Source organism: Lates calcarifer, linkage group LG12 (assembly GCF_001640805.2).
Source record: "Lates calcarifer isolate ASB-BC8 linkage group LG12, TLL_Latcal_v3, whole genome shotgun sequence".
Taxonomy (NCBI): Eukaryota; Metazoa; Chordata; class Actinopteri; family Centropomidae; genus Lates; species Lates calcarifer.
Genome location: NC_066844.1, coordinates 4,254,428 through 4,278,297, shown reverse-complemented (window position 1 = coordinate 4,278,297; position 23,870 = coordinate 4,254,428). Strand labels below are relative to the sequence as shown.

Here is a 23,870-nt window from a genome sequence, read left to right as displayed (position 1 = left end):
TCAGGAATAAAGGAGTACAGTTTGATTGTAACACCAGACATGATGTTGTTGATTCTGTTAATGTTCTCGGAGTTTATGAAAAAAAAAAAAAAAACATCTCTCAAAGTTTGAGTTTTTGTTTACAACACTGTAAATATCTGAAAGTAAATGAATGAAAGAGAGTGTCAGAGTGTCAGGGATATAAGAACCATGTTCATGTGACTTTGAGCCTTAGTTCTACTTAGTTAGAGCCTACTGATAATGTTGATGGTTGTGATGGCAATGAGAAGATGAGTTTACAGTATGTTTCATATATATTATGTATGTATATAGTAGACATACTGAATATTTGCTGCTCATATGGATATGACATTCTAAGAGCACAATATAGATTATATACTATATATATTATATATACTTTTTTGTACATAGATATATAACATAAATAAATATTATGACAAATACATCTTAAATTTGGTAATGAAACTGCTGACCAAGATTTTGGAGAATGAATGTGAAAACCAATATTATTTACATGTCTACAGTCAAAAAACGTGTCACAACTATGGTTGCTCCCTTTCACCTCCCTCTGTTTTAAACAAAGGAACACTGGCTGCTACAACAACCCTGCACTCAAAAGCAGATGAATTATGAGTCATTCAGCTTTCCATAGCTGTGCAGTATTTCTGTTATCGCATGTCACTGCCCATATGCGTGTGATATGACGTGTCATACGACACAGTTTCACTCTGTGAGCAGTGTGTTTATCAGGTTTACCGTTAGAGCAAACTCAGAAATTACACCTACATTGGAAAGAATAGTGGGGACACTGGTAATGCTGAGATACTAGAAAACTCAACTTGCTGCTGAATTTACATTGGAACAGGAGTTTTATAAGAGCAACGTCAAAGTGAAAGTAACTTTCAAGGAACTTCCTCATTTGACTGCATTGTGTTCTCAGCTTCACTCAGAGACAAAATGTCTTCCAGATCACAGGAAGATCTTTCCTGTCCTGTCTGCTATGACATCTTCAAAGATCCTGTTGTACTGTCATGCAGCCACAGCTTCTGTAAAGACTGTCTGCAGAGATGGTGGAGGGAGAAACCAACAAAGGAGTGTCCAGTTTGTAAGAAAACATCTTTGTTGAATGATCCACCTCGTAACTTGGCTTTAAAGAATCTGTGTGAGACCTTCTTACTGGAGAGAGATCAGAGAGCTTCAGCAGGGTCTGAGCCTCTCTGCAGTCTGCACTCTGAGAAACTGAAGCTCTTCTGTCTGGACCATCAGCAGCCAGTGTGTCTCGTCTGTAAAGATTCAAAAACACACAACAACCACAGATTCAGACCGATTGATGAAGCTGCACAGGATCACAGAGAGAAACTCAAGAAATTCCTGAAGGCTTTTCAAGAAAAACTGATGCCCTTTGAACAAGTTAAAGGAAACTATGATCAAACAGCAGAACACATTAAGGTCCAGGTCCGACACACAGAGAGGCAGATTAAGGAGCAGTTTAAGAAGCTTCACCAGTTTCTACAAGAGGAAGAGGAGGCCAGGATCACTGCTCTGAGGGAGGAAGAGGAGCTGAAGAGTCAGATGATGAAGGAAAGATTGAGGCTCTGAGCAGAGAGATAGCAGCTCTTTCACTCACAATCAGAGCCACAGAGGAGGAGCTGAGAGCTGAAGACGTCTCATTCCTGCAGAACTACAAGGCTGCAGTGAAAAGAGTCCAGCAGCGCCCCCTGCTGGATTATCCAAAGGTGGTGTCAGGAGCTCTGATAGATGTGGCCAAACACCTGGGCAACCTGACCTTCAACATCTGGAACAAGATGAAGGAGGTGGTCTCCTACACTCCTGTGATTCTGGATCCAAACTCTGCTCATCCAGAACTCATCCTGTCTGAAGATCTGACCAGTGTGAGATGTGGAGAGAGACAGAAGCTTCCTGACAATCCAGAGAGGAGTAACTGTTACCACTGTGTCCTGGCTTCTGAAGGATTTAACTCGGGGACTCACAGCTGGGATGTTGAGGTTAGAAATGATAAATACTGGGCACTAGGTGTGGTACAGGCATCTGTTTGGAGAAAGGGACAAAAACTGGCTCTATACTGGGAAATCTGTCTCTTTGATGGAAAATACACAGCATTCTCTCCAACACTCTCAAATAAAGTTATCACAGTAAAGAAGAAGCTCCAGAGGGTCAGAGTTCATCTGGACTTTGACAGAGGAAAACTGTTGTTCTATGATCTTGATACTAAGACACATATACACACCTTCAAGCACACTTTCACTGACAAAGTGTTCCCGTACATTGGAAAACAACAATGTACTCCCTCTGAAGATATTACCAGTAACAGTCTCTGTGGAACAGCACACAGTCCCTGTATCAACAGGCTTACGGTTTGGTTTTTAAATCAGCTAAACATGCTATATACTATTATTATCAGGTTAAGTAAGGCTACTCAGAAATGCCATAACTTGGCTTGTTGGTAATTCTGTAAATGTTCTTGTAATGGAAAAATATCTTTCATGCTATTTGAAATGGTTTAAGTTTTTGTTTGTTTGTTAACAGGTTTTCAACACAGGGTGAATATCTGTTTATGAAGGAACAGAGGAGAGTTTCAGGGATATGAGACCCATGTTCATGTAACTGAACAAAAAATGTACTATAGTCTTAGATGAAAAGAAACTCATGTTTATGGATTTTGTCCTTTTATTTGGTTTTGTTTTTCTTATTCCAAAGAAGATGTTGATGATGATACTTGTGGTGGAGACAGCATGATTATAATAATATCCTTCCTTACTATAATAATAACTATGTATTATATATTGTGACAACTTTTAGCATTGCAGTATTGACCTTCAACTGTACTTTTTATTTTGATACGTATGATGTATATGGTTTGATCCCAGAAATATGACTAGTTTAGTTCCTTCTATCGTGTTTGTCTAGATTTAGCACCTGTTTCCCCTTGGAAAGCAGGAAAACTGTTAAAGTTCAGGGAGTAACTGCAGATGCAGACTCTCTGATAAACTCTACGTGAACTTCTGAACTTAGTGTAACCTTTCTTAATAGTTATCTGTGTACAGTAGAGTGTGGTTTTCCGGCTAGAGCTGGATGACAAATGTAGAAGCAGAAAGGAGGAAGTGCTCCCATTCCGTCTAACCTCAAAATTCAAACTGTCGTGGTGTGGCGGGCGCAGAGGCCCTGTATGAGTATCAGTCACAAATAACAACATTCTACTATAAAATATTTATCACCAAACTTTGCTGAATGACAGTCTCTGTAACAGTGGAATAGCACACAGTCCCTGTATCAACAAGCCTATGGCCTGGTTTTTAAATTAGCTAAGCATGCTATATACTATTATTATCAAGTTAAGTAAGGCTACTCAAAATGCCATCACTTGACACATCAGTGATTCTGTAAATCTTCTTTTTAGGAAAGAAATCCTTCCCACATTTAGAAGCAGTTTAAGTTTTGTCTGTTTGTTCACATGTTTTCAACACAGGTTAATTATTTGTTAAAAATGTACTGATAGTGTTGATGGTTGTGATGACAATCAGAAGACAAGGTTATTGTATTTTTCCTCTACGTTATATATATATAGTAGAGCTTGCGTGATGCTGAATATTTGCTGCTCATATGGATAGGAAATTTTAAAGTCTGCAATATATATATTGTATAACCACATATTGGCATGTATAACTTTTTGTACATAGTTACATAAATATTGTTATAAATATGTCTTCAATTTGGTGAACAAAATACATTCTCAGCGGGAAAATCTAGAGTTGAAAAAATAAACTTTGTTCATAAAATATGTGATGGAGACATATTTTGAATTAACTTAAACAGCTTAATCATTGTTATTAATCAATCAACATGTCCACGAATATTGTTGATATATCTGTGATGACCTAACATTGCCCTGGTGATTTATTGGTCTGGCTCTCCTTTAATGTGCTTTTAGGGGATGTACATAACCCATTGTTAGGACTCATTATATATTCTTAAGCTTTTTTGTTTCATATAATGATCATGATGTAGAAAAATAATTACTGTCTTTTTAACATAATTTTAAAAAAATCCCACTTACCCATGCAATCATGCCAATGGACGAGTCATTCAACACAATGCTGCTTGCCTCCTCCTTCAGTTCATTGATAGGAGTATGGGGATGGGGTTACAGGGCTGCTGAGCCTGAAGCTGCACCTTTTGAGCCTGGCGCCAGTATCAATAGCTTGCAAAACGTTTGCCTGCATTGATTACATGTCGTAAAAGAGAAGTGGTTAACTCTCAGAAAAACTGAGAAAACTGTGAAAAACGGTCTTATTTTCTCTTCTCTGTCTGTCTTTTCATCTTTGGAAGGCAGGGTTTTCTTTAAGAAGCTGGGACATGAAGCTTTAACGGCAGTCATTACTCAAAGAGATTCATGACGAAAACACTCACCTGAGTACATGGTGAGACTTGAGTTTGTTCGTTGGTGCATCATTTGCGCATGCGAATTGTTATATTTCTAATACAATTAAGATGGTGGACCGTCTACTTCTCTCGTCGTCAGCTCAAGACAGAACACGAACAAGCTACTGCTAGCTAAACACAACATCAGCCGTATCAGACAGTAGGGTTAGGGTTACAGTTACGGTTGAAATCAAATGCTCATTTAAATTATATTACTGCTAATTATTTTTAAATATCCCACGATTGTCAGAGGACACGGAGATATGAAAAAAGCGTGTGTAGAACTGACTATTAAATTGCGTTTACCTGTTCTTGCCCTGGGGAACCGCCTCAACCGTCGCTCCCTCACTCGAAATTCGCTCGCGCCCAGTTTAAGGGCAGGACTGAACCACTTCATATTAATAAAAGGGCTCACTGGATGTTTTCTTTTTCCCAAAAACGTGAAAAGAGATAGAAACCGTTAGTTTTTGAGTACATTGTAGAGAAACTATTCTATTAAGAATAATAGGCTCATAATTCAATATAGAAAAAAGCTTAGAACTTAATGTTCTAATCATTTTTAGGGCCAGTCACAGGCCCTTAAAACCCCCCACATGATCATTTTGTCTGATGATCATCAAATAATGATTTTATCCACAGCTGGTTAACAGGTAGGATTAATGAGTTGAAATCATATCTCATAATCATCTGATTACAGAAACAGCAATATATGCAAATTAGAACAACTATATAGTGAATTTGGCTGCAGTATAGTCCCAGAGACCCCTCCACTTTCTATTCTTGCTATTCTTTACAAACAAGGAAAGCTAGTTTTGCTGTATAATTGTGAAAAAAATAGTCAGTAAAAAAGGACAACATTAACCAGTAAGTTATCAATTAAGTAAAGCATTAAGTAAATAATTTAAATGATTGACAGTAAATACAGGTACTTATATACATTTAATAAGTAAGTATTTTCATGCTTCAGAGTTATAAGCTACTTGGAGAGAGACAGACTTACGATCCAGAAAGGATTGATTCCCACCACTGCGTCCTGGGCTCTGAAGAACTCACTTATTAAAATAATTAATTCTATAATATCCCCCAAGACTGTAAGAATAAGGCCAGATTTTGACTTATAAATGGCTCTTTTTGCATGTCTTCTTTTTAACTGCTGAGCTAATAACTTCTCCGGTTTGTAACCCAGCTTGAAATGACTCAGAATATTGGACTCTACAGGAATCCGGCACTCAAAAGCAGATGAATTATGAGCCATTCAGCTTCCATATCTGTGCACTATGTATGTTCCTCATGTCACAGGACATGAATCATAAGACGCAGTTTCACTCTGTGAGCGGTGTGTTCGAGGTTCACCATCAGAGCAAACACCTACAGTGGAAAGAATACTGGGAACACTGGTAATGCTGGGATCGAGGGATAGTGGGGTACTGGAAAACTGGAATACTGCCACTCAGCTTGCTGCTGAATTTACACTGGAACAGGAGCAACGGTAAAGTGAAAATAACTTTAGGGGAAGTTGCTCAGCTGAGTTCAGCTGTCATTGTTCTGCCTGCTGCGTTTTCAGATTCACCAGCGACAAAATGTCTGGCAGATCAGATGAGGATCTCTCCTGTCCTGTCTGCCAGGAGATCTTTAAAGATCCTGTTGTCCTGTCATGTAGCCACAGCTTCTGTAAAGACTGTCTCCAGAGATGGTGGAGAGAGAAACTAATAAAGGAGTGTCCAGTTTGTAAGAGAAAATCATCTAAGAGTGAACCACCCTGTAACTTGGCTTTAAAGAATCTGTGTGAGTCCTTCTCACTGGAGAGAGATCAGAGAGCTTCACCAGGGTCTGAGCCTCTCTGCAGTCTGCACTCTGAGAAACTGAAGCTCTTCTGTCTGGACCATCAGCAGCCAGTGTGTCTCATCTGCAGAGATTCAAAAACACACAACAACCACAGATTCAGACCCATTCATGACTTTGCACAGGATCACAGAGAGGAGATTCAGAAATCCCTGAAGACTTTACAAGAGAAACTGAAGCTCTTTGAACAAGTTAAAGGAAACTGTGATCAAACAGCAGAACACATTAAGGTCCAGGTCCGACACACAGAGAGGCAGATTAAGGAGCAGTTTAAGAAGCTTCACCAGTTTCTACAAGAGGAAGAGGAGGCCAGGATCACTGCTCTGAGGGAGGAAGAGGAGTTGAAGAGTCAGATGATGAAGGAGAAGATTGAGGCTCTGAGCAGAGAGATAGCAGCTCTTTCACACACAATCAGGGCCACAGAGGAGGAGCTGAGAGCTGAAGAAGTCTCATTCCTGCTCAACTACAAGGCTGCAGTGAAAAGAGTCCAGCAGGCACCCCTGCTGGAGGATCCACAGCTGGTCTCAGGAGCTCTGATAGATGTGGCCAAACACCTGGGCAACCTGACCTTCAACATCTGGAACAAGATGAAGGCGATGGTCTCCTACACTCCTGTGATTCTGGACCCAAACTCTGCTGAAACACATCTCATCCTGTCTGAAGATCTGAATAGTGCAAGACTTGGAAAGAGACAGAAGCTTCCTGACAATCCAGAGAGGATTGATTCCCACCACTGTGTCCTGGGCTCTGAGGGCTTTAACTCGGGGACTCACAGCTGGGACTTTGAGGTTAGAAATGATCAATTCTGGGCCCTTGGTGTGGTACGAGAGTCCATCCGGAGAAAGGGAGAAATTCTGACTGGATACTGGGAAATCTGTCTCCTTAATGGAAAATACACAGCAGTCTCACCACCACTTCCACATAAAGTTCTCTCTGTGAAGAAGAAGCTCCAGAGGGTCAGAGTTCATCTGGACTTTGACAGAGGAAAACTGTCGTTCTATGATCTTGATACTAACACACACATACACACCTTCAAGCACACTTTCACTGAGAAACTGCTCCTGTACATCAGCAACCACAATGAACTCCCACTGAAGATATTACCACTGACAGTCTCTGTAACAGTGAAATAGCATACAGTCCCTTGTTTACATGTTTTAAACACAGTGTAAATATCTGTATAAGAATGAATAGAGGAGAATGTCAGTTGGTCAGAGACATAAGAACCATGTTCTTGTGACTTTCTGAGACTTAGCTCTGTCTAAAAATGTACTGATAGTGTCAAATGAAAATGTTTTTATGGATTTTGTTTTTCTTTTTCTTATTTCTAGGGAGATGGTGATGACGATACTTATTGTGGAGATGGTATGATTATGATAATGCTCTTCTTACAATGACAATAATATGTATCATATACACACCTATGTATATAGATTTATTGATCGGGCTCCACTTTATTGTCTTTTTGGGGGAAGGAATATGACTCACTGTGAGGAATCATTTTGTTGAATTTATTTTAGGCCAGTTGATCATTTTATTATTTAACTTTAATAGTTTTAATTTTTACACTCAGTCATTGCGTAAGCAGAGGCATTACTTTAGACTCAGGCTTAATTTTGAACTGACTAGATATTACTGTGCATGAGAAAACAGAGGAATTATTTTAAATGTAAGCTGTTCATTATTGATTGCTATCTTTGTAATTTGATGCATTTTTGAGATTCTTTTCTGCTACTTTTAAATATGATTCTTAAACTAATAAAGAATAAAATCTAAATGGTGTCAGTTTAAACTGTTTGTAATGCAGGATGTTGTCCTGAAGCAAAAACTAAGACGATCCTGATGATCACTATTTTCACCTCCTGTCTCAGTAAACTGCTGTTTTTAGTGGAATGACACTCAAACAGAGACAAGACGTGAATGTGGTCAGTAGATTATATTATTCTCTTTTAAAAAAGACTTCATCACAAGAATCAACTTCATTCATTCAGACACAGTCAAAGTCTTTACATGTTCAGTATCCTAAACACTGTCTATCACTAACTGCATAACAACCATAGAACCACTGCATTGTGTTCAGAGATCAGTGTTCAGACTGACAGCTGCAGCAAGTTAAACATAGAAGATACATCAGTACTAACATCTGTGCATCTGCGCTGAGAAAAACATGGATGCCTGTAATGATGAGCTCCACAGGCCTTTAACTGTTAAGGTTGAACAGTTAATTTAACCCTGTCACTCATCTAGTGATCTAACGTCGTCTCTGATGAACATTAAAAATGATTTGTTTCTATAACAAGGATGACACGAATCCAAGAGGTGAGTGAGAAGAGTGAAATCTGTTTCTAACTAATCTGTCAGTCGGTCCAACACTTCGGTGAGGAGTGAGATATCTCAGCAACTACTGGAAGGACTGCCATGAAATTTGGTTCAGACATTCATGGTACCCAGAGGATAAATCCTAATGACTCGTCCTCTAGTGTCACCACCAAAGTTTTAACTTGTCCAACATTTAGCTCATGACGTGATCCCTCTAAAAGTAAAGAGGTTTGAATTCTAAACAGCCTCAGCTGGAGATGAATGCTGAAAACAGCATGCTAACATGCTAGGTGTTTGCATGTTCCTTCACTTTTTTAATGATGACCTTCAGCCACAAAAGGGTAGCACAAGGTTCAGGAGTTCTACCCTCCAAGAACACGATGCCTTGTTAGCTCACCGAACGACACACCTGGCTGTTGACAAATAATCTAAACAGAACATCCATCAGCAGCTGTAGCGGTTAGAATTAGTAACATGTACACAAAACATGATAATATTAGCATGTTAACATCCAATAGCTGCATGCTAACATTCTAGCTATAGCTAACTGATGTTCAGCTGAGACGATTAAGTCCAGCTTAGGCTGATGAAAGCCGAGCTGAGTCAGAAATGTCCTAAGATGGCCACCGTACAACCACAGTGAATAACATGACCTTAACTCTAACACCACCCTCGGGACAAACTTTTAAATTTTCCATCCGTCAAACAATTTTGTTTGTAGTAAACGGGATTGGACGATGTGAAAATTGAGAGTCATCAGGATTCTCGTAAAATATTGTAACAATCAAATCAGAATGAATCAGAAAAATAAATTAACTTTCGTCTATGACAAACTGTCTTTAAAGAGTAACTTAACAGCAAGGTGAACAACTGCTGGTGCACCTGTAACCACACCCACCAGTGATGTCACAGCGTCCTGGAGTACACTTGTACATAGCTGCAGCAAAGTGAGAAGAGAGACATGCATTTTTAGGGGGTGTTAAAATTACTTTTTAGGAAACATTAAAACAAGTGAAAACAGTATTTTAAAGTAAAATATTACTGTCTGACTCAAATATCTGTACTTGATAAACTGCAGTGTGTTATTTAAAAAAAAAAACCTTGCTAGATTTAACTTGTTACAGAGTAGTAAATGGTTTGGCATTGAAGTGCACAGTTTTCATGAGAAAAGGCAACAAGACTGACATCTACTTTAACCGATTAAAGCTGCAAAACTGATCAAATTACATTCATCAGATAGACACAAACATGACTCCTGTTGAATGATAGTGTTTCTCTGTGTCTGCTGGATGTGTAAGAAAAAAGCTCTCTGCTAAAACATTCATTGTAACATCATTATACTGTGATAATACTTAAGATGTTGTGTTTACAGATTGTTCTAACTGCAGCTTTAACCAATACTGCATTTTGTTTAATGTGTCAGACCAAAAATCTCAGTCATGATTCCGGTTTCTGCTGCAGCAGAGAAACATGTAGATGTGGTCTGATCCTTCAGGGCCTGATCACTGATACTCTGTAGCTCTGCAGGAGACGTAAATGCATAGTGAATCTAAACAGCAGTGTTTATGTCGCTCTATAACCCCTCCTCCCTAAATTGACTCAGTAAACTCAGATTAGTCCCTCCACCAGCCCCACTATCTCACCGTTTCTCTATTAAAGCAGTGTTCACATGACACATCTGCCACTTTCAGGGCATTAGTTTTACCTGAAGCTGTGACGTCTGACAAGTTTAATAAGCCTGATGGTCCATGCTGCTCTCTGACGATCATTTGATCATGCTTACGCCATCGTTTCTGATTGACGGAGGTTGCAGCCAAGCAGGGCTAAAACGAGTCCAAATTAATTAAAAAAGAAAGAAAAAAAGCCTTCTTTTGTTCCTTTTTCTGTCCCCCTTCTTCTCCTTCCCTCTGCCCATCTGTTCCTCCCCCTCTCTCCCTCTCTCTGGCACAGTTTGGGTTTTCAGTCAAGTTCGTATATATACATAAAAGGCGCTGATCTTTTTCTCCTTCCAGCCCTGATGCTACATGATGATCCGAGGTTCTGGGACCGACTCGTTGATAGATTTGTGAGGCAGGACGTTGGCGCCGTTCAGGTAAAGCTCGTCGTTCACGATCACGTCCTCCCCCAGCACCGTCACATTCTCCATACGAACCTGATGACACAGATTAACACAGAGATGAGACACCTCCAATGTGTCATCAAGGTAAACTTTTGAATGAACTAAGTGTGAGTTCTCAGTGTTTCACATCTCCAGGTCACTCTGTCCAGAAGTTCCTGTAGACCCTGTTACAAATTGCCTTATAATTTAATATATAGTTACCAAAAGTTATAATCTCAAAAACTCCAAAAACTAGAGTTCTGTGTCGTCATCAGCTGCAGGATCCTGCACCATAAAATCAAATAGACTCCTTTAAATTCTCATGTTTTAGCTTACATTACTAAATGATATATTACTTCAGGTTATAGTGCAATAAATTATGGATCACAAGTTTGATAGCGCATGATCATAAATTATTTCTGCGGGGTTCAAAATCTCCACAGAGAAATAGTACATTACTGTGATTTTTCCCAAAACCTGAGATAATGCATTTTTGTGTTTTCAGGCTGAAAACTTCCTCACACAAACAACCTTCATCATTCAGAGGCAGCAACTGCTAACTGTGATTAAACCAAAGAGCATCTCTGCTTTCACCGTCAGTGTAAATGTGACAGCAACACTTGAGAGGACAAAAATGTAAATCAGCCGTTAGAGTCGTCTATTCAGGCAAATGATCTTTGCTTGGAAAACAGCTGGTGACCGCCGTCCTCTACTCACCCACTGTCCCACAGAGGAGCTCCACCCCACAATGCAGCTCTCCAGCCAGGAGTGCGATCGGACCCGCGCCCCCTTCAGCACCGTGCAGCGTTTTATCCTCACGCCAGTCCTCCACAACCACGCCGGCGCCGATGGTCACGTTCGGACCGATGGTGCAGTTCTCCCCGATCTGAGCCGTTGGGTCCTGTGGAGGAAGGAAAGAGAGGGAGAGAGGAGAGAAGATCATAACGAAGCACAATTCTTCATTTGCTCCTGTAGCGCCAACGAGCTGTACTCACCACCAGAACGTTGCCAAGGAAACCGGGCCCCGTGCGTAGCCTGTCGGGGGCATGTTGTCGTAGCGACTGGAGGTACATACACATCCCTGTCAGGAAGTCTTTAGGCTGACCAATGTCCATCCAGAAACCTGCGGACAGACAGACAGACACACAGAGACAGACAGGCAGACAAACAAACACCATACAGAGATACAGACAGTGGGAGCTGTTAGTTACCATGGAAACAAGAACACAAAACCAGGAAGTTCCTTGTGATCTCCAACAGGTGAGGTACTGAAGAACAAGATCACATGATCAGCAGAAACAGACTTTTTATGGACCAGACTGGTGTTTTTTTTATATTTTTCCTACCAACTCTGATATTTTACTGCTGACCTGCAGAGCTTTTATATTTTTTCCTACTCACAACTTTCACTTCTCTCAGAAATGAAATGAAATTAAACAACCACCTAGAAGTCAGAAAACTGATCTTAAACCTCATGTGTGCTTTGTAAAATGCAAAATAAAAAACTAAATAACAACTGACTTGTATGAATTGTATACTTAATATGTTGAGTGTGAGCATGTTTTAGTTGAATTTATCTTAAACGATTTTACTAAATTGTACAGATTTTATTTCATTGTGCCTGTACTGGTGTACATGTCTTTAGTAAGAAAAATGAACTCTTCTAGTTATTGTACTTATTGGATTGAATTTCAGGGGTTGTTGCTCTGACAGCAGATCCAGAGAAACTTGAATCCAGCTTTAAAGAACTGAGGAACTCCAGGCTGATGAACCACTTCATTTCATTCATTCAGTTCAGTAAATCCTCTGTGAGAAATTACAAGGACCTTCAGTCATTCTCTCACAGTTTAATACACTGGGAGCTGCTCAGTGTTTCATCACACACTCATGATGTCTTAATGAGGGAATCAAAGCCACTAGGTCCTGGACCAGACCAGTCCGCCTGGCTGGGCCACAGGAGGAAAGGGAGGTTTAACTGCTCAGCTAGATGGTTCCACTGTTTCAAACAAAGCTGGTCTCTCCCAGAGAGGGATGGGGATCTAGAGAAGCACTGATAACACCTTACTCCTACTGATTTGAATTTTCTGAATCCAGCTTGTTTGTTTGAGGACATGTGGATTAAGAATTTCTGGACACAGTTCAGCTGACTACAGTACAGCTGATGTTCTGCTTTGTTGGTATCTGTGCTTCTCTACAAACGATTCCTCTCCAGAACTACATGAGTTCAGGTGTGAAGAGAAACACTTACGTCTGGTAGAGCTGTAAGCTGCAGAGACCAGAGCAAGCACACAAGTCAACTTCCCACATTGTGTTTCTACATGAATAAAACACATCCATCTCAGCTGCCTGCTGTGTCTGTGTGTGGCGCAGACTTCAGTCATTAAAGCTGCAACATGATATACATTTTTATCAGTATACTTTTACTGTGTCTAGAGATACACTCTGCCTCCACTTAGCTACAAACAAGCTGTCATTACTGCAGTGGCATCTCATCAATCAAGCCACAGAACAGCTTTAATTTTCACTGCTTTTTGCTGAGAAATCTTTCATGGAGATCCTGAATTTACCTGTTCATGATACAGTTAACAAATTGCCATTGACATAAAGGTAATATTTTAAAAAAGACTAATTTTTCCCAGTTTTAACAGATGGCTGGACGTCTTTTTGCGCTGCCACTGCGGCAAATCCACAAGCCTCAGTCCCAAGAAATCAATTTCAGTTTCTGAATCTAATACCAGACTCTGAGCATACAGAATGTTTCCAGGACAAACTCCACTTTAACAATATCATCCACTAGCAGGTAATATTAGCTGACTCCACAGCACGTTCAGGTTCACGCTGTGGCAAATGTGGTACATTTTTTTTTCTCGTTTCGAGACTAAATATCTTCCACATTCATACAAACTGCCTTCATCTGTCAGAGGTAGTGTCTGCTGAGCTTTACCCAAATAAATCAGCCAGTTTTATGGATCGTGCCTGAGATCAGATGTTACATGTTTTGTTGTTGTTGTTGTTTTTTTTTGTACAGTTTTTCTCAAAGGGATTCTTTCATTAGTCTTTTAAAAAAGCTGAAAACTCTTTCTAGGTTTCTCTCTATATATAGTATGAGATAAATGAGCAACTAAAAGTACTTGGTTTTCATTCATTCATCAGCAGACTCTGGAAACTTATTAAGTCTACACAGATTTCTGTGAATGTCCTGTACTGACTTGTGCAGGATTGATACATGTGCTGTTACCCCTCTGGTCCATTATAGTACTGTGATGTGATACTGCAGTAGTAGTAATAGTTACCCTGTAGCTCCATGGCGTACAGCTGTCCCTCCTCGGCCATGACAGGAAATATCTCCTTTTCTATGGACGTTGGTCTCAGCTGCAGACAAACAAAACAAAGTCATGTAAAATCATGTACAAAATCATTTCGTACAAAATCATGTACAAAAAGAGTTTTACAGTTAAAATCCCAGCACTTGTTACTTCAGTTTAGTCACATATTGATGTCAAATTCAACAAATAATACCATGGCACACTTCTGAGGTTGTGTGAGTGTGGGCATGTGTGTGTCTCACCTGGATCCTGCTGAGCATGCTGGGATTGAAGATGTACATGCCGGCATTGATCTTGTTAGAGACGAAGACCTGCGGCTTCTCGACGAAGCGATGGATCCTCCCGCTGTCCGTCTCAAACACCACCACACCGTACTTAGAGGGCTCCTCCACCCGAGTCACCTTCACACACACACATACAGACAGCAGCCTTCAATAGTCAGTCTTACATCAAAACTATGGTTTAACAGTTAAAGTTTACTGGTTGGATTGGATCTATGAAGCCTTTGACTCAACTAAACTAAAAAAATGAACATTTTCTCACAATGAAAACAAAACTAAAATTAATAAAAGGGTCAAAAATTCAATTAAAACAGACATTTTACCTGTAACATTAGTGTCTTTTTTTAAAAAGTGTCTTTTAAAAAAAAAATTAATCCTCAATATTTTCTCCATCTGTGTTTCAAACATAAGTTTTTTTGCATTTAAGCTTTTAATTTGGGCATTTTAACATTTCTATTTTCATTTCACCATTAAATTAAATCGTTTATGACATGTAATCATTTATGTGTCAATTTCCCTTTTAACTTTAACTCTGGCTAAAATGATCCTCGATGTTTGTGGACGTTGTTTGGGGCTGACTGCAAAAGATTTCACTCTCTTTCTCACATAGTCGTCAACACTAAAATCTGATTGGACCCACTGTGGAGGTTGTTGACCTGCATTTAAACAGCTTTACTCTGAAAAAACTCTTTGCATAGTTCTGTCTCTGTCTGACTCACCACGATGGTTCCCTCCTTGCCGTGGTTGCGGTGGAACTGCAGCAGATCTTTGAAGGGAAAATCACAGATGACGTCTGAGTTCAGGACGAAGAACGGCTCGTTGTCCACGTTCAGCAGCTCTCGTGCCAACGCCAGAGGACCCGCTATGTGCCAACATACAAACACATGTCATTGCCTCATATTTATATTAATCCTGTTACCATTTCAGTCATAGTCCTGATGGATCTTAAACTACAATATAGTGCTGCAAGTACTTCTCAATAATCAGTTGTTTCAGTTAAAATATCAGACAGTTCCAGCTTGTCATTTGTTGCTTTTCCTGTCTTATGTGATGGTAATTTTTTATATTTTGTACTGTTGGTCAAACAAAACAAGCAATTTAATGACTATCGCTTTGGGCCTCAGGAAAGAAGATTAACTGATTAATGAAGAAAACAATTTGCAGATTGTTAGTTGCAGTTCTTCTAAATACACTACAGCTATAGACAATCTGGACAAATAAGACTGGACTCTAAGACACAGTCCGACAGTCGTTCAAGTCCCATCTCCAGGTTAGAAACTACAAGAAATGGACAAATATATGTGGACATTTTTGTACACTTTGTACTTTTGGTCTGAAACTCACCTGTTCCCAGAGGCTCCTTCTCATGAGACAGAGAGATACGAATCCCAAGCTGAGGTGAAAACACAGAAACATTCAGGGTACTGCAGACTGATGTGCAGCACAATAATCATTTCTGTAAAACTCTAAATATATCAGGGTGGATAAAAATGTATATATTAAATTATTTTTGAGCATTCTGATCTGACGACGCGCCAACTAGGATCAAAAGATTCAGTGTGTGTTGCGTATGCTGGTGTGTGTCACAGTTGTAACAGTGTGGTGGTTTGTTGTACTTACTCTCTGCTCCTGGACTCTCATCTCTCTCTCCAGCAGCTCTGACATGTAGCTCACTGCCAGTACCACATGGTCCACCCCAGCCTACACACACACACACACACACACACACACACACACACACACACACACACACAAGGTGACCAATTATCTTCATTAATGATGAAAGCACAAACTAACACATCAGCAGTACAGTTAAATCTCCTCCGTACCTTGACCAGCGCCTCCACCTGGTGCAGCAGGATGGGTTTGTTGCAGAACTCTACCAACGGTTTGGGGACACTCAGGGTGAGTGGTCTCAGCCGGGTCCCGTACCCTCCCACCAGGATCAAAGCCTTCATGTCTCCAGGAAGTTAGCAACTGTTAATCACAGCTCATCAATAGTGCAACCAGAAACCGCCTGAACAGGAGAGAGAAGAGTCACAGTGACTGATGAAGGCAGATGTTTTCCAAGGCAGTGACGTAGCAGCAATAATGAGAATATTTTGTTTGTGTTTTAGAAAAAGAGGAGATGCAATTACAATTATAAATGGCAAAGACAAACAAATCCTGCAGTCTGAGAAGCTGAGAACAGAGAGTGTTTGGCATTTTTAAAGTGACTGAAACAATACTTGTTATTTGATATATTAATATCAAATTCTATCTATTCTATCATAATCTATTAATAATTCTTATAAAATAAATGATAATAAATAAAAAGTACTGACATCTGTATTGATATTGATTATCCTGGCCCTGATATTACTTTGTCAAAAGCAAGGTTTGTTGAGCTACCTGCCAGATTTATTAAATGTTTGTTTGCTTATAGCTTTGACAAAATAGTTTCCTTATTACTCTGATTAGAATTATAATAATTAAAAAGTTAAAAGGTGTCAAGTTTTGGCAAAAAAGATTATCCCATGAGAGGAAGTGGTGTCCTATTTAACAACCATATTCATGTTGTTAGTCAGGGTGTCGCCTGACATCACAAGAGTTCATTCATTCTTTAATGAAGTCTGGTCGTGTTACTGTGCTTGTCCTTTTATAGTTTCTTCAAAAAGTTGATAAAACAACAGCTCACACAGGTGGTACACAAACAAACACACACTCATATACAGAGAGCCACAGAGTAAAACAGGCACTAATTTTATCATTACACCAGTAGCTAACTTAGCCGTGTTACCAACACACTAACACAGAGCTATCGCGACCGTAAACAGCAGCAATTTATGTATGAAATTATGGTATGTTTAAGTCTGAAAATCTGAGAGAAGTTTGGAGATATACATGCAAACTACTCTCATGTTTTGATTTCTGACACAGACGAACTTACAGTGATTGTAGCTAGTTCACGTTAGCTAAGCTGGCTAACAAGCTTCTGACTTATTTAATGGCTGTTCACAACAAACCGCCCGCTAACTACAGTCACCATCCCGCCCGTCTCTTCAGTGTGTGTGAGACTGAATAAAAACGGAGAAAACTTACAGGGACTCTTCACCGAAAGTGTCCGGGATATTTCTGAATCACTGAAACTCTGAGAATGACACGTAAGATCGTTCAAACCCGAGCTCACGTCAACACTACGTGACATTTACAACATCCGGTTTACAGTTTCAAAATAAAACTATATGTCGATAGTATCAAAACAAAACTGTACACTATTATGAGTATATTTAATAACAATAACCATAGAATATTAAACATTTTAATAATATTTAAAAAGATTAATTTGGTGTACCTAGAAGCCACACACTACTACATACTTTTAGTCTTGTTTTGGCACATTCACCTATATAAATAACATGCCAAATGTTATTTCTCCGACATTATATTATTCAAATGTCTATATCACATTCAAACTTTATTTATTAAATTCTTGCATTTTTATTTGAACAATTTCTAAAAATTTAAGGCAAAAAAGGTGGTGTTAGTACTTTTATTCTGAAAGCCAAATCCCCCGATTTCCGGTCTGCCTCTCACTGCTGTCAAGGATTCGGGGATACTGAAATCCAGGGAGCCTTAATTACAAAACGCAAATGTTACTATATTGTAAAGCACGAACAGGATATTTTTTATTATTTTAAATTGGCCAAAGAAAAAAACAAAAAGTCACGACCGTTACATATATTTCATAAACCTTTATTTAAACTTTCTTCGCACCCCTAGCATTCGGTACAGTGGTACGTTCCACACACTCTGGTCCCGCCTCCTCCCCCACTTCTGACCAATCAAAGAAAAACAGCGTGGCGATTGAGGGTGTAGCAGTGCGTCCATTCACTGCAATTAAATATTGAATGAAACGAATCACAATACCGCTAATAGTACAGTGACGATGCTTTCAAAAATATTGTTATCTATGTAAAAGTTGGGGGAAAAATATAATGCGTCTAGTCAAATTAATCTTTGTTTATTGTGTGTTTTGTTTTTTTGGCAAATGAATTACACTCAAGACACGAGTGTAGGGAGGTGGTCTGTAACCAAAACTGTACAAAAGCGCTCAAACAGAACAATTACACTTAATGGACAGTGTAAAGGCCACCAGGTGAACTTAGAAACAAAAGATCCACAATATTATAATATGTGTATCATTAACACAATATCAAGATTTCATTTGTTAAATATCCAGTTAGTGTCAATACTGGTATACTGTGATACCCCTGATAATAATTAGAATAATAAATACTTTAAAATATTTTATATTGAAGTGTCAATATTCCTTTATTAACCTTGTCTTTGGGAATTGAAGCCACTAAGTTTCTAAAATGTGTGATAATGGCTATTGAAGAGGGTGAGGAAGAATCAGCAGGGAGTACAGCATACTTTTTTAAAGTAACAAACCCAACACTGAATGTCAGTGATGAAAAATCATTACTCTATATTAAGGACAGTAAATAATAAGACATTAACATGTTCCTGTTGACTTTCATTGATCTCGAGTAAACCAGCAGGAACATGTTGTCGTTCTCAGACTTCATTCAAGTATAAATGAAGTCTGAGGTCATAATGCATTTGCAGGAGTTCTCCAGTATCTTTTGTCCAGGTGGTCGAAAGTCAGAGGTCAGGGGCTCCAGCACAGGTCACAGACGAGGGCGATGTGGTCGGAGGGGTGAACAACACTGGGCAGAGCCTCATAGGTGGTGACCTCCTGGTGGCTGGGCAGAGGAATCACCTGCTCCACCTGCACACGCGCACAAACACAGACACAATCATACAAATACGAGGTAACTACATTTTAACCGAATCATCAACCTTTACACGATTTAAAATGGCTAATCTCCAGTATTTACATTTTCTTTTGCAGATCAATAAATTTGGACAGAAACCCGCCTCATATCAGTGTTAGTACCTGCATGCTGTCGGGCTGTATGAAGATGTAGTCCAAGCAGCCATGAAATCCTCCCACATAGTTGGTGTAGGCCAGCTTGCCGCAGGCGTTAAGCAGTGGGGGAAAGGCAGAGAGCAGCTCCATAGTGCAGGATTCCTCCGGCCCCGAGCTGCTCCAGTCTGGATGCTGCTGAGGAACCACGGTCTCACTGACCAGCTGGAGCACACCTGAGACAGGAGGAAGAAGATAAACAAAGAGGATGTTCACAGCTGGATTAATAAAATGGATCATGACAACTCTAAACAAGAGTCTGAATATTGAAAGACTGGTACAACTGTGGCCATGTCTTTAGGTGTGGATTTACCTGAGTCGGGGGAGGAGTTGAAGTCACCACAAAAAACCAGAGGGGCTCCAGGTGCAACCTCGCTGATCACATGACTCAGGTGTTTCAGAGCCACGCCCATCTGGACCAAGCGAACGTTTCCTCCTTCAAAGGAAATGAATTCAGTTTTTAGAGGTTTGTTAGGTAAATTCAGTGAATAGATCACCAGTTTGCTTTATTAAAGGTGTATTCATACAGATGAGTGAGTTGGTTTTACCTTTGGGGTGCCAGTACAGGTGAGTGTTGGCCACACACACTTTCCTGCCTGGTTTATTCAGGTCCTCCAGAACACTGACCTGCCGAAAAATGAGGGTTAATAATGAGGGTAATGTTGCATGTTTTAACCCATGAACCACAAACTGCCCACCAACCAAACACTGTAAGATTTATAGTTAACAAAAATATCACAACATTTTACACAATTTCAAATATTTAAGAGTTTGATGATGATTTCCATAAATTTGTATTTTCCTATGTTAAATTCTTCTCTACACTTCCAAGGAGCTGAAACCCCTTTAATTTTAATAAGGTTTTTACCTAAAAACACAAAAATACTCAGTGTAGAAAATATTTAAATCAGTTTTCAAAAACCAGCAACAGTTATGTGAGGCATTTGTGATTTGTAGTTTTAAGTTCTTTCATTTGGATGTGAAAACTAAATGTTCAAGCAAAAGAAGTTCAAGTCACAAAACTACAAGGAGTATACGACAAAAATGAAGCTCAGGTGAACGGCAGTACCTGCAGCGAGGTGGATCTCTGCACTATCTTGTCCTTCAGGGCGCTGTTGGCAGAGAGCCTCTCCAGCAGTTCAGAGTGGATGGGGTCAGAGATCAACGCCTCACGCAGCATAATGTCGTGACTGCTCAGTAGCCGAAACTTTGACCTTCAGACACAAAATTAACAACATCACTGGACTTCATTCTGGATTTAGATCTAAAACTTGAACATCATGTAATGACCAAAGAGGGAGCATAAGCAAAAATAAATGACAAACAATGAGAATGATAACAAATCCAACCACAAGGGGAATATACTTGCCTCAAAGCTTCACATTTAAACTAAACATCTGAACATCACAGACAGCAAGGCCAGTCTGCTATCCAGTGCTCTCTCAAATGTACCATGTATTTTGAATTGACAGCAACATTTAACACCTGCAGATGCAAATGTCTTTTCTAATCTACATCTGCTGTACTTCAAGATTTACATAATTAATATGATACAGTATATTATAGGGCCACAGTACATTTTCTGAAGAGGCAATTGAGAATTGTTGTATACATCACTCCTGTGCTTTCAGATAAAAGACCCAACAAAATCCTGACTGTCCTGAGCAGGAGTGCCTCAAAACCTCCCCACTGCTTCATTAAATCAGACTGCATCAAATAAAATTAAAAAAAAACAATATAAGATACATTTTCATCAGATCTTACCTGCGGTAGAAAGTGGCCAGCCCTTCATGCTGCTTGTCTTTGATCCTGAAAACTCCATCCAGACCGAAGGCATCCAAAGCTGGAGTCAGACTGTCCACAAACACCCCTGAAGAGTCCAGAGAGAAAAGTCAGAGAGCAGACTCACACATCCATCGAAAGATGGCACAAAACGGAAAAGATGGAGACCAACTTTTCTGTGTTTGACAAATTACTTAACACATTTAACTGATCACTGAATTTGTTGTTCCATCAATTAACTGGTCGTTTTGGCAGTGATTACCTTTGTCAACCTCCTGCAGACAGATGATGTCAGCGTTGTATCCAGCCAGCTCCTTCTTGATCAGGTTCTGTCTGTAGTCCAGCTGCAGGGCGTAGGGGGCGCAGTATGGGTAAAGCACTGTCTTAGACAGTTCTGTCTGGGCGTAAATATCAGCGAGGATGTTGTACGACACCACCCTCACAGATGGCCACTCCACCTGTTTAGCCGTGTACGTGTGTCGGTTGTCAAACGTGCACACGCCTGGTCCAGCCTCTACGGCTCCCACAGAGACCAGCTCTTTGGCCAGGCCACTGCGACTTCCATCTTTGGGTGTGCAGCGCAGTTTGAGCCTGCAGCCAATGTCCTGATTGGACGGGACGTGAACTCTCCCACATCCTACCTGAGTCCAACCTGCGTCCTGACCTGGAGCTTCTGCAGCAGGTTCAGGGCTGAGACAAGAAGAACAAGAAAAAGAAGAATTCAGTTCTAGTGCTTTCTCAACTTTATCACTTTAAATGAGGCTGTTGTAATCAGTGTGATTCAAAACAACCGTGGTTTTGACAGTAGTTGTCCAGTCCTTTCTTTGCCACTATATGAGCCATAGTGAGGCTGCATAAAGAAAATTATAGTGGTTTCTGATCTAGATGTGGTCTAAATAGGATGTGGGCTAGATAAGGGGGAAAAATTTTGATTTAAAAATATAAATAATGGTTTTACAAATCTGAAAATGGGTTTCAAACAGCATGGAGTCTTAAACTAGGATGTCTGTACCCTTTCACAACTCAGGCAGGATTTATCGCAGAGCTTTTATATTCAATTGTATTAAACTACACACACTCAGCATTATAAACACTTACCTTTTGTTTGGGGTTTCTTCTTTGTACCAAGTGTACTCGCAGTCTTCGAGGTCGCCAAACTCCACTTCCAGTTTGGGACAGACGGGGAACCCGGCCAGGATGGCCACCGGGAGCTCAGCGGTGGTGAAGGTGGGAGCGTTCCTCTGCACCGAGTATTTAACGTCTCCCACCTGCAGCACGGCTCCGTCCCGCCACGCCTCCGAGTTCAGCACCGTCTCTGGCACCTCGTCCCCATCGTAGAACAGCTTCGCCACGGCGGGCTCCGGGGTGTCACACGGCTGCTGCCCCTTCTTCTTCTTCGACTTCTTCGCCTTTCCTTGACCCTTAGCGGCGCTGTTGGAGATCCGGGCCAGGGCCTTACCCACCGGCTCGTCCTGGTCCCGCAGCATGTGCCTGTGGCTGCCGTCCAGAGAGAAGGAGATGGTCAGTTTTGGCTCCCCCGGGAGGCACCTCACCACGGCCAGCTCCATCCTGCCGAGGAGGCGGCAGGCTCGGGTCAGAGTCCTCGGTGAGGGAGAAAGCAGGCGGCGGGGGAGCAGCGAGAGAGCAGCGGAGAGGTGCTTCAACATGAAGTCCCCGGCGGCAGGAGGATGACAGCAGGGTTAAACCACACTAAACAGAACCGTTAACGTAAACCGTCAACGGCAGGCAGGGAGCTACACCGGTTAGCTTAATGCTAACACGAAGAGAAGACCATGAGTTTAATTCACCCTCCAGCGGTCTGGTTTTAAAAACTAAACACACAATCTCCAGGAATAAAACCTCAGCTTTAATAACGTGTTGTATTATATTTACAAAAGTTTGTGCGTTAGCTGTCAGCACTTTCCTGAGGTCAGCATGAGCGTCTCCCTCTACTTCTTCTTCGTGCTATTTTAAAGCGGTTGTTATTCTTCTTCTGCTTTTTTTTTTTTTTTTTTGCGACAACAACTTTAAGGTGCATACCGCCACCTACCGTACCGGAGTATCTGGACAGGGCCAATTCTTGATGTTACAAAGTGGCTTATGAAAATAATACATAAAATTATGATGAAATGAGAGCTTGAACAGAGAGAAAATAAAAATAAAAAAGTTACAATATCAAATAAATGGGAATAAAACAATAATCAAATACATATAAATATAATAAACACATAGAATAACTTAAAAGTGTAAAATTTGTTTCTTTAATGCCATGTTCTCTCGATTTGTATTTTATCTTCCATCCAAAATCATTTCCCTTAAATCTGTTATCCTCCCTGCATTCATTTATGACATTTTCAGTGGTGTTTTCATCCTCATCCACCTTACTTTTAGTTGATCTCATTGCACCAATGTGAAGTCTCAAGGCTTTGTTTTGTATTTTATCAGTTTTACTTACTGAAAGTTTAAATACCTGGTTATATGTCCATTATTCCACCTTCAGAATAATCTTGCCTTTTTTTTTTTTTTTACATGTTTTATCAGCTCCCTGAGGGTGGATATCTATTGTCTGTTTAGCGCAGAACAGCTGTTATTGTGCTGCTCTTCATCAAGCAACAACTTGAGAGCAACGCATACTCACACATTCAGGTCAAGATGGAAGGCATGTACAGAGAGAATGAAGCCAGAGAGTAATTAGATTAATGAAAAGGTTTAAACTTCCCCTCTGCAATCATTTTGGGTCTGTGTATTCAGTTTGATGTGTTCATATGATGATGATTTATAAATGATTTAGTCTGATTTTACGTTCAGTA

General features: G+C 40.2%; 3 protein-coding genes and 1 pseudogene across 3 annotated transcripts; 2 read left to right on the top strand and 2 right to left on the bottom strand.

The window, feature by feature from the left end:
- The first annotated feature begins 14 nt into the window (after positions 1 to 14).
- LOC108874792 (E3 ubiquitin-protein ligase TRIM39-like) lies at positions 15 to 3,799 on the top strand (annotated as a pseudogene).
- A 975-nt stretch (positions 3,800 to 4,774) lies between these two features.
- LOC108874793 (nuclear factor 7, ovary-like) lies at positions 4,775 to 9,099 on the top strand. Its single transcript, XM_018663334.2, has one exon. The coding sequence runs from the start codon at positions 6,021 to 6,023 to the stop codon at positions 7,413 to 7,415; it is 1,395 nt and encodes a 464-aa protein (XP_018518850.1). The 5' UTR covers positions 4,775 to 6,020; the 3' UTR covers positions 7,416 to 9,099.
- Positions 9,100 to 10,481: 1,382 nt separating this feature from the next.
- Positions 10,482 to 17,500, bottom strand: gmppb (GDP-mannose pyrophosphorylase B). The gene is given in 11 exon segments (XM_018663337.2): positions 10,482 to 10,753; positions 11,417 to 11,521; positions 11,523 to 11,600; positions 11,695 to 11,822; positions 13,993 to 14,071; positions 14,268 to 14,426; positions 15,026 to 15,168; positions 15,651 to 15,699; positions 15,927 to 16,007; positions 16,136 to 16,323; positions 17,388 to 17,500. Coding segments are annotated over 10 exon segments (1,083 nt in total). The 5' UTR covers positions 16,265 to 16,323; positions 17,388 to 17,500; the 3' UTR covers positions 10,482 to 10,621.
- A 525-nt stretch (positions 17,501 to 18,025) lies between these two features.
- Positions 18,026 to 23,816, bottom strand: pde12 (phosphodiesterase 12). The gene is made up of 8 exons (XM_018663347.2): positions 22,159 to 23,816; positions 21,323 to 21,750; positions 21,043 to 21,148; positions 20,348 to 20,492; positions 19,827 to 19,905; positions 19,592 to 19,714; positions 19,249 to 19,454; positions 18,026 to 19,080 (listed from the first exon to the last, which is right to left on the bottom strand). Exons 1-8 carry the CDS (start codon positions 22,725 to 22,727, stop codon positions 18,961 to 18,963), a joined length of 1,776 nt encoding a protein of 591 aa, XP_018518863.1. The 5' UTR covers positions 22,728 to 23,816; the 3' UTR covers positions 18,026 to 18,960.
- Positions 23,817 to 23,870: the final 54 nt, after the last annotated feature.

Bases quoted from the DNA above. Each gene is read 5' to 3' on its own strand.
- LOC108874793 (XM_018663334.2), top strand. From the start codon at position 6,021: ATGTCTGGCAGATCAGATGAGGATCTCTCCTGTCCTGTCTGCCAGGAG.
- pde12 (XM_018663347.2), bottom strand. From the start codon at position 22,727: ATGTTGAAGCACCTCTCCGCTGCTCTCTCGCTGCTCCCCCGCCGCCTG. The intron at 20,493-21,042 runs GTAAGATCTGAT...TTGTGTCTGAAG, and splicing joins CTGGCCACTTTCTACCGCAG to GTCAAAGTTTCGGCTACTGA. The intron at 19,455-19,591 runs GTAAATCCACAC...CTCCTGTCTCAG, and splicing joins CAACTCCTCCCCCGACTCAG to GTGTGCTCCAGCTGGTCAGT.